Below are 14,238 nucleotides of genomic sequence, written 5' to 3'. Positions count from 1 at the left end.
CAAGGTCAACGTATATTTCATTCGACGCGTCTCGACGAGAAGAACACGTTCCGCGGCGCTGTAGCTCTATTGGATCCCGAGTTAGCCATTGGTAGTTTCCAAAATTGTAAAATGGACTAAACTTTACTTTGATGACCTCTGCAACCTGACCTTTGACCTGACCTAAAAATTGAAACGAAGTCTTCCCGTCATTATTTTTGACGCTCTTTCGATTTCCCCTTACTGCGTGTCGCTACGTGGCCCAGGAGCCGAGTTAGAGTGGGTCGCGTGAAAACGCCCCCCCCCCCCCCAGCACGACACGGAAAGCACAGGCCACCAGCACGGCGCGGGTTAACTATAATAGATAATAGAGAGGTCGCAAAATTGACCTGGCCATCTCAATGTAGATATCTGGTCTGAGGATTACGCAAGGCGAATGTTCGGTGAGATCAGCATGTTTCTATGGCGCTTATTAAAGTCGACCATGCACACTCATCATCAAAAGTCGTCTTCCTACGCCGGCCGAAGACATTCTTAACCTTTGTGCCACTATATGGGACAGTCTCACGCCTCACCCATCTGGCACTCATGCAGTCATGAGTGTCTGAGATTCTAAGCACGGCCACCCCGGTCGACCAGAGGCTGCAGTCCACAGGTCACTTTGGATCAGTGAGTGAACTTGTATGTTTTTTTTTTTTGCAAAGAATAAAGGATGTGCCTTTCGATCAACGTATATTTTACCGTTTCGAATTCGCATGGGTGTGTTTTGATATAGCATGTCCGTAGCCTGAGCTCGTTTCCTATATCGTGCTAAATATGCATAAAGATCAAGGCTTTTGATAAAAAACACCGGGCTGCAAATTGCAATAATTGGATTTTATGAAAAATCAGCGAAACCAGGGCCCAATCTTACCAAATGCTGTGAATGCGCATTCACGGCATTTGGTACCATTCAGAACTATTCCACATTCACTTATTCATTCGCTCAGACAACATTTATTATCATTCACGCCATCAAAATCATTGGCAAGATTAGCTGGATGTAAATCGAAAGGACAACTTTGATATCAATGCCGTTAACTCCGACCAGTGCTGCCAAATCCTATTCACGGCATTGGTAAGATTAGGCCCTGGTTCTTATACTCGTATTTTGCAACACCTAGTAAATCATGCATGAATATATGACGTTACATTTTAGACTGACCCCCTGTCACTAGCTCACAATGGCGCCCCTCTCAAGGGAAAAGTCGCCCCCTCGAGCACCATGGCCCCCCCCTTTCGCTGATTTCTGGCTACGCCACTGGCTCTAAGTACTGCAACTGCAAGCTGCTTGCACTCCCTAACTATTTGAAACGGAAGTTTGAGACTGTCCGTTTTCATTATCCACTCTTCAATGACGGAGCGAAGTGCGTTTTCGAATGAAAACGGAACGAGATAAGTTATTAACACTTCGGTAACTTTAAGATGCATAAGTTTTGAAATACCATAACAAACACAAATCACGTGCTTCGGAATCACACCATTGCATAGAAGATGCTGAAGGCGGTGAATGTGACGAAAGCACCGATGCCGACATATGCCTATCACTTTGTGCTTTTTATTAGATTCTTATTTCTTGGGCTTCATGAGATGAACGTAAGGTTACATATAGTGAGTATCGTGATTTAATCGACAATGCTCAAATGTGGCATTGCAAGATTACTATAATGCTATAGGCAGATATGAATGGATTTATTGGCAATTCTTAGTGTTAGCATCGCCATTCTTTCAGCAGGTCATCTGAAGGCGCATCTACCTTCCTTCATTCGCACTTCCTTCATATCCCTTCCTTCATACCAGCGGCCAATACAGACTCGGTTACATTCTGTTTTTATTCGTTTCACATACGTGCACTGCTGTCCCCAAATTGTACTTATTCAACAGTTTCCTACAATCGCTCGGCGCCACAACAAGCGTCTCCGCCGGGGCTGACCGGGCGTCGTTGGCGCCCCCGACCGACGCACTGCTATATACACACCCCAGCACACACACACGCCCATGGCTCGGCTTGACCGTCCGACCCCGCGGGCCCCGCTGCAGCTGGCGGCCCGCCCGGCGACCCCGGCGACCCGCGTCACACCAGGTCAGTCGCGCGCACACACACATACACACTCGTGTCACATCTATGAAGATCAAACGCATCGGCCGCTCGCGCGCCGCGCCTCTGGGGCTGACGAACACCAAGGGCCGGCTGTGGCCGACGGGAGGCGGGCCCCGGCGGGCCGTCCGCGCCCCCCGACCTCGCGTCTTTGGTGACGACTGCGCGCTACGCTCATCTAAGCACAGTCTAGGTAAGCTGGTGTCCTCTCTATCACAGGAAACGCTGACGGTGCGGCGCCGTCGCGGCGCGCGCGGCCGCTAACTCGCGCACGTAGAAACACAACGTGGAGCTGGCGGCGGCCAGTGGCGGCCGTCCGCTGGCACCGCTCTCGGCAGGCCGCTCGGCACTATGGCCGCGCCTCAGCAGCTGACGCGCTGGGAGGCCGGTGGCTCTCCTGGCGTTGGGGCAGGTCCGTGTCGGCCGGGGCGGCGCGGTGGCGCGCGCTGCCTCCCTCCAGCTCCGCCCGGCAGCGGACCGGTGCGCCAGGCCCCTACAACACCTGAAAGTTCTGGTAGCGGTAGTCGAACTCGGAGCCGAGGCCATGTCGCGCCGCCGGTCCGGCGCCCTGCTGCGATTGGCTCATGGTGTTCAGGTGGCTGCTCACCTGGAACAAGAACAGACAATTCGTCAGCGGTGACTCGGCTGCGACCAGTTCACTCGGCCTGCCACACTGGTGTAACATCACCTACTAATATCACAGCGGCGCATAGAGCGACCGCTACACGCGAGTCCCAGAACCTTATCGTGTCTGAAATACCATGGGAATGCGCCAAATCCTGAGCCCAGCCTACATAACTCGGTGAGCCAGCTACCTAGCACCCACATCCTCCCGGGGGCTTTGGAGCAGACAGGCTGCCGACATCCGGCGCACCTCAGCCGTCCGGCTCAGTCCCTGCCCTCCTCGGCACCTCTGTCGGACCTCAGGGGCAGCACTGGGGCTGCCACAGACGCCGGAGTCCCAATCAGGCCGTCCGGCTCAGTCCCTGCCGTGCCCGACATCTCAGCGCCCCCGTCAGGAGCCGGGGTCCTCGCAGGCGGATCCGGGTCGGCAGGTGTGGCACGGTGCGGCCACTCTGTGTCCGCCCGCCGTCAGCCGGGCAGCTGGTCCTCCGAGAAATCTCCCCTCAGAGTGGCTCAATTTCGCCGCGGAGACCGCAGCGTCGACCAGAGATCCGGGCCGGTCACGCGCAGCTCGGCGGCGTCTGCCGTCCCGCCGGTATTTCCAGCAGTGGCCGGCCACAAACACCGGCTGTCCGGCCTGGCGGCTCTCTGCGCCCGGCCGGACGTCCAGCGGGACGGTCCGACATACAGGCGGCTCACCCGGTGCGGCACGACGGACACCGATCCGTCCACTGCTGACACATCGGCCGCGTGGGACGAGGAAAACGTCGAGCCGCAGCCCGGGAAGATACCGATCTCAGAGGCCGATATAGGCCCGATAGCCAGCACGCGACGAACGGACGGACGGACGGACGGCCGCGCCAACACACCCACCGACGCGCCGTGACTGACCGGGCGGGCAGCCACATCGGCCTAGCGAGCAGTCACAGTGGCCAGTCCAACAGCCACACCGGGCGGGCAGCCACATCGGCCGAGCGAGCAGTCACAGTGGCCAGACCAACAGTCGTGACCGACCGGGCGGGCAGTCACACCGGCCGGGCGAACAGTTACACCGGCCAGCCCAATAGCCGTATCGGCTGGGCCTTAACGACCGCATCTATCGGGGCACAGCCACATCGGCCGAGCGAGCAGTCACAGTGGCACAGCCGCATCGGCCGGATAGCCATAGCGGCCAGGCGAACAGCCACAGTGGCCGGCCGAGCAGCAGCATCGGACGTATCGGAACAGAGGCCGTGTTCTTGGGCTCCCCGAGTCCCGGAGCTTCGAGTCCCCGAGTCCCGGAGCTTTCTCTTCGCCAGCTTGGGTCGGGTCTCGAGGCCCGGCACGTCTCCACTAGGAAGTCCCAGCTGAGTCCCTTGACCCATGGGCTCCCCCATCCCGCCCTGAAAGCGACTTCAAAATCCTAATCCCGGTCCATCAACGAGCCCAATCAACGAGCCTGGTCAATGTCAAAAGCTGGTCCCAGACCATCTTTCCCTGGACGGCACCCGGACCTGCCATCCTGCCCCGGGTGGGTCACACGACTTCCACACCACCGCTCATCCCTTTCGACTGGAACACATCCCTCCCGACCAGGCTGAGCCCACTATAGTCCCAGCTCGTCTGGTGCCCGCTGGCCGTCAGCACAGTGCGCCTGCAGTGGCGGCCTTACCTGCGGGTTGATCTGGCCGTGCGAGTTGAGGTGGTACTCCATGTTGCCGTAGTAGGCGCCGTACTGCGAGTAGGCGTTGGCCGCCGGCTGGCTGGGCTGGTAGGAGCGCTCCATGCCCGCCTGACCGGTCAGGTCACCCATGGGCGCCAGCGACGCCGCCGGGTTCCAGATGCTGTTGTAGCCGCCGCCGTAACTCTGCGCAGCGGGAGAGGGGGAGACACGTTAGAGCGGGCTGAAAATTTGGCAGAAAACACCGTTGGAAGTTTTCTAACTGAAATTATTGAAACGGATGCTATCCGGTTTTACATACTATGTTGGCGTTAACGGCCGATGTTTTCGGAGCGGTGGAATTTCCAGGAGCTGGTCGGGCGTCTGGCGCGGTGCCGGCCGGGCCAGGTCTGTGGCCCCTGTGACTGAGGCGACCACCCGGCGCTCGGCTGCCGTCAGCCGCACACTCTGACAGGCCGTCCGTCTGCGGTGCCGGTCTCCGACCGCAGAGCGGCGCACCTCCGCCCAAACTGCGAGCTATTTCTGACTGCGCTGGACCTCATACACCGGTCGCAAGGACGGCGGTGACCGGCCGGCCACGGCTCGGAGGCTGACCTAATAGTGCCCGTCCTACCCCCTCTCTGTCCCTCCCCGCCCCATCTCCCCGCGGGGGACTGACCTGGTGCCCGTCCGACCCCTCCCTGTCCCTCCCCGCCCCATCTCCCCACCGGAGACTGACCTGGTGCGGCACGGCGGACGCCGAGCTGATGGCCGGCGGCGCCGAGCACGAGACCGGCGGCGAGTAGGGCGAGTCGCGCGGACCCACCACCGGCGGCGACGGCGTGCCCGTCGTCACCGGCGTCACCGCCGCCGCGTGCGTCGGAGTCGACGCGGTGGGCGGCGTGCGCGTGCGCGGCTTGGCCTTGGGCTTGACGTCGGGGCCCGAGCCGCCGCCGCCGCCGCCGGCGCCGTTGCTGGTCGTCTGTTTGGCCTGCTGGCGAATCTTGGCTCGGCGATTCTTGAACCACACCTGCGGAGCGAGGAGGGGGGGGGGGGGCGGTGTCAGCAGGAAACAACAAACGATAGGCGGCTGGGTGAGACTGGAATAGTCTCCGGCCAGAGTGGTGGCTCACGACTAGCCTTTGGCCGGCACGCGCACGATGCCATGTGTACCGCCGAGCCCTGCCCACGACGGGCAGTGTGCGGCTGCCGAGTCACCCCCGCTCCCCACCACGGTCACTGTGCGCCGCCCCCCCCCCTGCCCAGACGGACCAGCGGCGGCTCCGTATGTCCCGGCACGTCGGCGGGCCGGCCGCCGCAGACCCGCCGGCTCCAGAGGCCGACCCACACTGACTCAATGTCGCCGGCCGGCCGGTGGGCCATCCACCCTACCCTGTGTGAGAGCCCAGGGACCGCTCTCCGTCCGCCGCTCCTACTGTGCGATGTGGACGAGACTTAGAGTTCGCTGGGACTGATGAAACGATAAGGCAGCAAGTGTTTTGCTTTACCTATCAATTACCTATGCTTGGCATCGATCGGCATGGTCCGTACTACGGCTGGTCTGGCACTAACGCTGTTGCCAAAAGCTTCCGTGACATATATTGGTTATAGCATTGTTTTTATCATTAAATTCATTTGAAGTACCTACCTATGGTAATTAGTGGTGTCGTTTATAACAGATGTAAAAGATGATTAACCCTCGCCCTAGCAGGGGGGGGGGGGTCGATGCGACCCCCCCTAAGGTTTTTCGAAGATAGCGTAAAAACGGCGGCTCGCAGCGCCGCCAAATTTGGCACAGCCTATGGGGCAACCTTTTTACATATTACTTGAAAATTTCAGGTCCGGGTGACCTTGGGTCAGGTCACCAGGTCAGAAAAACCGGTACAAGGTCATGGTCAAATTTCAATTTTCTTTTTGCACCTGTCCAACTCACAGTTTTCGACTGATTTCCTTCAAACTTTCAGGATGTGCTAAGTTCACCGATTTGTATAACATATAATCCGGCTTTTTTGAGGTCACTGACCTGAGGTCAGTTAGAGGTCATTACGTCGTAATGTTAAGCCTATGGGAAAATACTAAATTCGGAAAATACTGGAGATATCCGCTTTGTTCTATCACTTTTGTGCTTTGAAACCACGGTACTTAACAGCAGGTCACTTGGTGCTTCTTTGTTTGGTGTACTTATCCATGGGTCAGGTAAAATGAGGTCAACTGAGGTCAAATGACGTTTTTGCCAATAACTTGGCACATAATGACGCTAGAGCTTAAAAAAGGGTACAATTGTGTTTCTGGTGATCAGCCGAATCGAATGATATGCGATATGATGCAATTTGGTTAACTTGAACTGAATTTATTAATTTAAGTGTACTTAAAATTTAAGAAAAACTTTAAGTACAGTTAAGCAAGCTTAAAAGTATATCATTCGACGCGCCTTGACGTGCTGAGGTCACTGGTGCTTTTCTTTTTTCTCTATCTTAATTAGACCAAAAGTTATAAGCGAAAAAACTTTTGACCTGTTTTTAGCGAAATTTTTACATTTATACCCCCCAAAACCCCCCTAATATTGACCTAGAGCAACCAAATTTGCACAGGGGCGAGAACTCCAGGGGGCCCACCTACCTACCAAATTTGGTGTTTCTAGGTGCCATAGGAGCCAATCGCGAGGGGGGGGGTCGCATCGACCCCCCCCCCCCTGCCAGGCCGTGTTATGAAAAATGCCCTGCCAGGGCGAGGGTTAAACATATTATTAAAGTGTGATAAAGTCAAGTTATCTACCTAAAGCTCAATGGTGAACTTTATTATCATTGGCTATTGCGGGTGTTCATAAATCACTATATACACTCACTATGAAGGTGTTAAGATATGTGAAAAATGGGCATAACCCTCACCGTGCAATGACGCCTTAGAACAATGCAGCCTGTAGCCAAAAGACATGTCATCCTGCTGAGCGCCGCTGACAGTAATCATTGTTAATTTATTCGTGGTGTCCGATTGTCACATCGATATCGCTATCGACTGGTTAAAAACCCGTCTGCCACACCTGTCCGTCTATGTCCGATCCAGGGGGTGGCGGCGGCGGCGGCGCGTGCGTCACATCGACTGCCGGCGGCACACCTGGTCAGCGGTGACCCTCCCTCCCTCCCCCTTCCCCCGCAGCGCGGCGCGGCGCGGCGGTCAACAATGCAGCAGCGGCGTTTTTACCAAGCCGCTGCAGATGTGCCGTGCATAGGGCGGCGTCGGGCAGGAAAACACGCCGTCGCTCAGCTGTGTGTGTCACCTGACGCCCTGTCACCGAGACAGCGGCCGCAGTGACAGCGGATCGGTTACCGCCGACCGGCTGCTTCAAACACCGGTCAGCCAACACCGGGGGCTTCTGCACAAGGGCCGCAGTTCTTACAGATTCGGAACAAAAATCAGCATGCAATTCTCCAAATGTTCCATCGCTTTCCAAATTAACAAGCGCGCAAGTGTCAATCTGGGGGCATTTTTCCACTGCTCCAATCACTGAGCCATCAGTGGCCGGCGTCAGGGTCAGGAGAGCGTCCCACGCCTGTCCCACGACCACGCCTGTCCCACGCCTGTCCCATGTCAGCTGGACGTCAGTTGGACGTCAGCAGTAGGCACCCACCTGGACGCGCGACTCTGGCAGGTTGATTTTGATGGCCACCTCCTCCCTCATGAAGATGTCCGGGTAGCGCGTTTTCTGGAAGAGCGCCTCCAGAATGTCCAGCTGCTGGCGCGTGAAGGTGGTCCGCTCGCGGCGCTGCTTCCGGCCGTTACCGCCGGCGCCTGCCGAGAGGTGACACACTGTGTCAGAGAGATGACACAGTGGCACAGCGTCAGAGGGTGACACAGTGGTACAGCAGAGACACACTGTGCCAGAGAGATGACACAGTGGCACAGCGTCAGAGGGTGACACAGTGGTACAGCAGAGACACACTGTGTCAGAGAGATGACACAGTGGCACAGCGTCAGAGGGTGACACAGTGGTACAGCAGAGACCACTGTGTCAGAGAGATGACACAGTGGCACAGCGTCAGAGAGTGACACAGTGGTACAGCAGAGACACACTGTGTCAGAGAGATGACACTGTGACACAGCGTCAGAGAGTGATACAGTGGTACAGCAGAGACACACTGTGTCAGAGAGATGACACAGTGGCACAGCGTCAGAGGGTGACACAGTGGTACAGCAGAGACACACTGTGTCAGAGAGATGACACAGTGGCACAGCGTCAGACAGAGTGGCACCGTGAGGCACTGTGACACACTGTGTCAGAGACTCAGAGAGGTGCCACACAGTGTCAGAGAGGTGACACAGTGGCAGAGTGTCAGAAAGAGTAGCACCGTGACACACTGTGACACACTGTGTCAGAGAGATGACACAGTGGCACACCTGGTCGTATAGAGAATCAGCGACTGGTGATCAGGGAACATGTTTGACCAACACACGTAAAACATAACTGGCCGTGGTGTTATCTGTAACCGTTTGTCTGTCTGTCCGTTTGTTTGTCTGTCCGTTTGTCCGTCTGCAGTTGAGGCCGTCCCGGTCGGCGTGCCACGCCCAGATGTCTGACCGATCGCCAGGGGAGTGGGTGGGGTGGGGGGGGGGGGGGGGACAGCTGCGCCGTGCCCAGCGTGCACAGTGAGCCGGGCCCTGCACACTGCACAGTGCACCGTGAGCAGAGACGGAGACACCGGCCGCAGATCGCCTTCCGATAGCCGACAATAAACCGGCGAGCATTCATAGCGAGCCCAGCATTGACTGGAGGGCCGACGGGCCGAGTCGGACCGGGTCGGCCGGAAGGGCAGGGAGCTCAGGGGACACAGCGACATCTCGTCCAGGGACCGAGTCGGGCCGGGTCGGCCGGAAGGGCAGGGAGCTCAGGGGACACAGCGACATCTCGTCCAGGAGCCGAGTCGGGTCGGGTCGGCCGGAAGGGCAGGGGGAGCTGGGGAGACACAGCGACATCTCGTCCAGGGACCGAGTCGGGTCATGGGTCGGCCGGAAGGGCAGGGAGCTCAGGGGACACAGCGACATCTCGTCCAGGGACCGAGTCGGGCCGGGTCGGCCGGAAGGGCAGGGAGCTCAGGGGACACAGCGACATCTCGTCCAGGAGCCGAGTCGGGCCGGGTCGGCCGGAAGGGCAGGGAGCTCAGGGGACACAGCGACATCTCGTCCAGGGACCGAGTCGGGCCGGGTCGGTCGGAAGGGCAGGGGGAGCTGGGGACACAGCGACATCTCGTCCAGGAGCTGAGTCGGGCCGGGTCGGCCGGAAGGGCAGGGGGAGCTGGGGAGACACAGCGACATCTCGTCCAGGGACCGAGTCGGGCCACGGGTCGGCCGGAAGGGCAGGGGGAGCTGGGGAGACACAGCGACATCTCGTCCAGGAGCTGGAGGGCTGTCTGAGTCGGATCGGTCCGTCTGTCGGCATTGTTTTCTCAGAAGGAGATGGTCTGCTGGTGAGTCGGACGCTGACTGAGACTCGGTCCGTCTGCGGGTGAGTCGGACGCTGACTGAGACTCGGTCCGTCTGCTGGTGAGTCGGACGCTGACTGAGACTCGGTCTGTCTGCTGGTGAGTCGGACGCTGACTGAGCGTCCGTCGGTCGTGCTGGTGAGTCGGACGCTGACTGAGACTCGGTCCGTCTGCTGGCGAGTCGGACGCTGACTGAGACTCGGTCCGTCTCTGGTGAGTCGGACGCTGACTGAGACTCGGTCCGTCTGCTGGTGAGTCGGACGCTGACTGAGACTCGGTCCGTCTGCTGGTGAGTCGGACGCTGACTGAGACTCGGTCCGTCTGCCGGTGAGTCGGACGCTGACTGAGACTCGGTCCGTCTGCCGGTGAGTCGGACGCTGACTGAGACTCGGTCCGTCGCCGGTGAGTCGGACGCTGACTGAGACTCGGTCGGTCTGCTGGTGAGTCGGACGCTGACTGAGACTCGGTCGGTCTGCTGAGTCGGACGCTGACTGAGACTCGGTCGGTCTGCTGTGGTGAGTCGGACGCTGACTGAGACTCGGTCTGTCTGCTGGGAGTCGGACGCTGACTGAGACTCGGTCCGTCTGCTGGTGAGTCGGACGCTGACTGAGACTCGGTCCGTCTGCTGGTGAGTCGGACGCTGACTGAGACTCGGTCCGTCTGCTCGTCTGTTCGACTCTCGTGATTCACGCTGTGACTAAGAGTCAACATCGAGATAGAGTCAGACAGAAGCCTACGGCCAAACTGACCGAGACAGTGGCTCATCCCCTGTGGTCCAAAGGAACCAAACGCGTTCATCGTACAAATACAACACTGGACTGCTAGAAGAGAGTAGGCAAACTCGCCGAAAAGTGAAGATGACATGTGCCTACAAGCCTTTCTCTGTTTTCGTTTTAATCACTTAAAAAAGAGCTGACTTGTGCCTTACTGAATAACTATGTAAGCACAAACGCCGCTGAGACGGCGTTAGGGTAAGAGCAGACGGCCTTGTCGATTTGCGTGTTTTGACCCGCGCTGATGGCCTGATAGAATCGATTTCTCGCAGCTGACTTCATCGTACATATTTAAGAAGATGGTCCGGGAATGGTAAACAACATGGATAAGAAATGCCGCCAATAAACGCCAGTAATATTTTAAGCATAGCTGACACAAATTACAAAACGAATTGAAGCCTACGTCGCCGACCTTTAACTGTTCAGATGGCCGCTAGAATTTGAGCGGCCGCAGGGACCGCGAAGGGTTTCCGGTGTCGTCTGAAACCGCTGGCGGTCGACATGTGTCTGGCGGCGACAGCTCGGTGTCAGCGACCCGCCCTGCCGGCGGCGGGTGCCCGGAGGGGAGCGGAGGGAGGACCGGGCGAGCGCGGCCCGCCGGGCAGCCCGGTCACCGCCGCAGCTCGTATATACGCTTCCCCAGCGCGGAATCAATAGGAGCGCTCCGGCCCCGCACAAAGGTGCTGAGTTCCACGAGCGACTGTGACAGCGCAGACTGAAAACCGCAGCGGGGTAGGACGTGGCCTGTGACCCCCAGCTGCAACGGCTGCTGGATACAGTACCGGCACAGTGAAAAGACGCTGCAGGAAAGGTTTATAGCTTAGTTTGGCATGCTATCCACTACATACAGCCTTCAACCAGGTAGCTTGTGTCCAGAAAGGATAATGCCAAGGGGACTTTAACCTTTACAGTTTACAAGCCAGTAGCAGAAAGTCGTCGAACGCCAGAAGCACGAATTTCTCCATCGCAATACATGTAGTTCGAGACCACGACTCGTCCATTCTCCGGAGTGCCCAGGCCGTGCCCGGACCGGCGTACCTCACGCCCCACTCCAATCCCGGCTGTGGGCGGCCGCCCAGTTCCTGTCGCGTGAGTCGCTCCGCGACAGCGACGTGGAAAAACGCCCACCCAATACCGTCCAGTCGACCAGAAAACCGGCAAAACCGCCGCGTATTATCCCAGTCAGGTAAATAATGCAGCAGCACGTGTCTAACGAGCCAATTATTTGGCGCAGTCCAGGAAATCCGTCACAATGACGCCGGTGAGGAGGCCGCGGCAGCAGACGGCACAAATCCCCGCGGCCGGCCGCCGCGCCGGCGCGCGCCGCGCAATCACTGTCGCCCTCTTGGGCACCTAATTGGGTGGTACAAATGGCGGACAGCACCGGCGTCAGCAGCTGAGGCGGCACGCGGGCCGCCGCTCGCGCACTCCAGCGCTTTCAGCCGGGCCCGCCCAGTGGCGGCTCCAGATCGGACCTAATCAAATTACCAGGGGTGGCGACAAAGCATTATCCGGGCGTCATATTCCAAATTGGGTCACATGGGAGTCGCCGCAGCCGGGCAGATGCGCCGGCCGACCGGTCCCGCAGAGCGGCCGCCCGCCCCGGGGGATGATATAAGCTGATCAGAAATTAATTTCATAGATGACAACACTGCAACGACCTGCGCCGCCGAGCGGGATAAAAGGCCGCGTCGGCCGGCCGCCGGCGGGGCGGGGGAATTGATGGGACAGCGGCGACGGGCGACGGGATGCCGCGGCACGCTCAGCGGACGGGCCTGACGGGGGGGGGGGGGGCTGGTCCCCAGCAGACCGATTTCCGAGTGACAGATAGCATTTTGTCGAAAGAAGAATACCTACCAGTTACCACGCAGTGAGATGAGGGCCGTACGTGATGGTGCTTCTCTATACAAACTTGTATTGCGTTCCGATGACTTTCCGCTGCTGACCATTCGCGTCTTAGACAGTGCTCCGTACCGGGAGAGCAGGCAAATGGTAAGCTTTAGCTGGCGGCTTATGTTCGAGCGCTGTCGCTGTTGTTACTTTCAAGCGTCGTCAAGGGTCTCAGTATTGTTTGATGGAATTGGACATCTGCGCACATGTTTATAATTGACCAGAGTCGTGTGTTTGATCGGCTCATGCTGCCCGCTCTCACTGCCGGCGGGTACTGGACCTGGTACTTACCGGCGCCGTAGGGCACGCCCGGCGGGAACGCCTCGGACATCATGACCGGGTAGGAGGGCCGGCTGACGGCGTAGCCGGGCAGCATGCCGGCCGCCGCGCCGTTGACCACGCCGTGCGCCGCCGAACCGAACGGCGGAAACGCCATCGCACTGCCGGCACAGAGAGATAGAGCAGCTGTCAGACAGAGCAGACGCCATTGCAACATACGGGTGACAAGCAGATAGACAAACGGGTGACAGGCAGAGAGCTAAGAAATGATGATCACCATGCTCACAAACAGGGGAAAAAATAAACGAAGTAGGGAAAGGGATCACACATTAGATATCATAAAAGGCAAATAGTTAACAAGAAAGGGAAACAAGAATAAGACAGACAGACAGCACACAGCTAACGACAGCCCAATGACCTCAGCGCACAAACTGGACGGCACACACTCGTAACGAGCATACGAATATTAACTGTATGCAACGCCACACGTGTGTTTTGGTAGTGCATCACTCGGCGCTAACACGACAATGAACGCCCATTGGTCAGGCACATGATTATCGAGTGTGCACGCGAGTTTAGCGGCCCCGGCGAGCAGAGAACGCTCGACTGCGCCGTGGGGCGGGACACGCCCGGTCGCTGGGGCAGGACGGAGCCGCCAGCTGCAGAGATTTCTGTAGGTGGGGAGGTGACGGAAATCGGACGCAGTACTTATGGAGATGACAGACGGATTACGGATGAATGACGGACGGATTACGGATGAATGACGGACGGATGACGTGCCAAACAGCAGACTGGTAACGGCTGATGTCCCGAGCAGGAAAGCCGCCGATCGGCTACGTCTGCCCGACGGCACTGCACCGCCTTATTTCACCGATATTTACCACTGATGTGGATCCGATTTGACTACGATGTGGCTCCGATTTGCCTGCGATGAGGCGCGCTGTGACTGCGATTCGGACGCGATACGGCACCGATGGCGTGACCGGCCAGCCAGGCACCCGACTGTGATTTGCAGGTGTCATTTTTGGCCAGCGGCCGGCATGCCGGGGCGGCCCGGCCCGGCGACTAACAAGGACCGCGCGCCGACCGGCCGGCGGTGCCGCCAATTAACGGCGGAGCTGCAGCGGCAGATCGGCCGCGGATCGGCGGCGGGGCCGGCTCGGCGGCAGTCCTCTGCCCGCCACCGACCCGGAAAGGAGGCCATTCCGTCCTCTTCCTTCGGCCGGAGCCATTCAAATGGGAAGAAGGTGCAATGAGTGGGTTGCAATGTTATAAACGCTCATGGCTGCACTCGCCACTAGCGATCAAAGCTAGCCGGTTAACCGCAATACATAGGCGAAAACCTAGACAGTAGACACACACTGAATTAGAACTTCTTGATTACTGTCAATATGTTTATGCGAATAAACCATTCATTTCTTAACTAAACAATTAAACATA

At 58.1% G+C, this 14,238-nt stretch overlaps 1 protein-coding gene across 7 annotated transcripts in view; it reads right to left on the bottom strand.

Moving 5' to 3' along the window:
* Positions 1 to 1,836: 1,836 nt before the first annotated feature.
* Positions 1,837 to 14,238, bottom strand: part of LOC122387608 (homeobox protein OTX2-like) — a 133,801-nt gene continuing 121,399 nt past the window's right edge. For 5 of the 7 annotated variants that reach the window (XM_043377951.1, XM_043377952.1, XM_043377953.1 and 2 more), the window contains 5 exons: positions 12,811 to 12,959; positions 8,008 to 8,186; positions 5,119 to 5,409; positions 4,392 to 4,586; positions 1,837 to 2,723 (listed from right to left, as the gene is read on the bottom strand). In XM_043377951.1, the coding sequence (XP_043233886.1) occupies positions 2,610 to 2,723; positions 4,392 to 4,586; positions 5,119 to 5,409; positions 8,008 to 8,186; positions 12,811 to 12,959 (928 nt within the window). In that variant the 3' untranslated portion in view covers positions 1,837 to 2,609. The remainder of the gene's footprint in view (positions 2,724 to 4,391; positions 4,587 to 5,118; positions 5,410 to 8,007; positions 8,187 to 12,810; positions 12,960 to 14,238) is intronic. The other 2 variants (XM_043377956.1, XM_043377950.1) reach the window with 1 other exon arrangement.

Source organism: Amphibalanus amphitrite, unplaced genomic scaffold (genome assembly GCF_019059575.1).
Source record: "Amphibalanus amphitrite isolate SeventyFive unplaced genomic scaffold, NRLGWU_Aamphi_draft 000291F_arrow, whole genome shotgun sequence".
NCBI classification, from domain to species: Eukaryota; Metazoa; Arthropoda; class Thecostraca; order Balanomorpha; family Balanidae; genus Amphibalanus; species Amphibalanus amphitrite.
The sequence above is the reverse complement of the archived record's forward strand: the minus strand, read 5'-3'. Positions and strand labels throughout refer to the sequence as shown.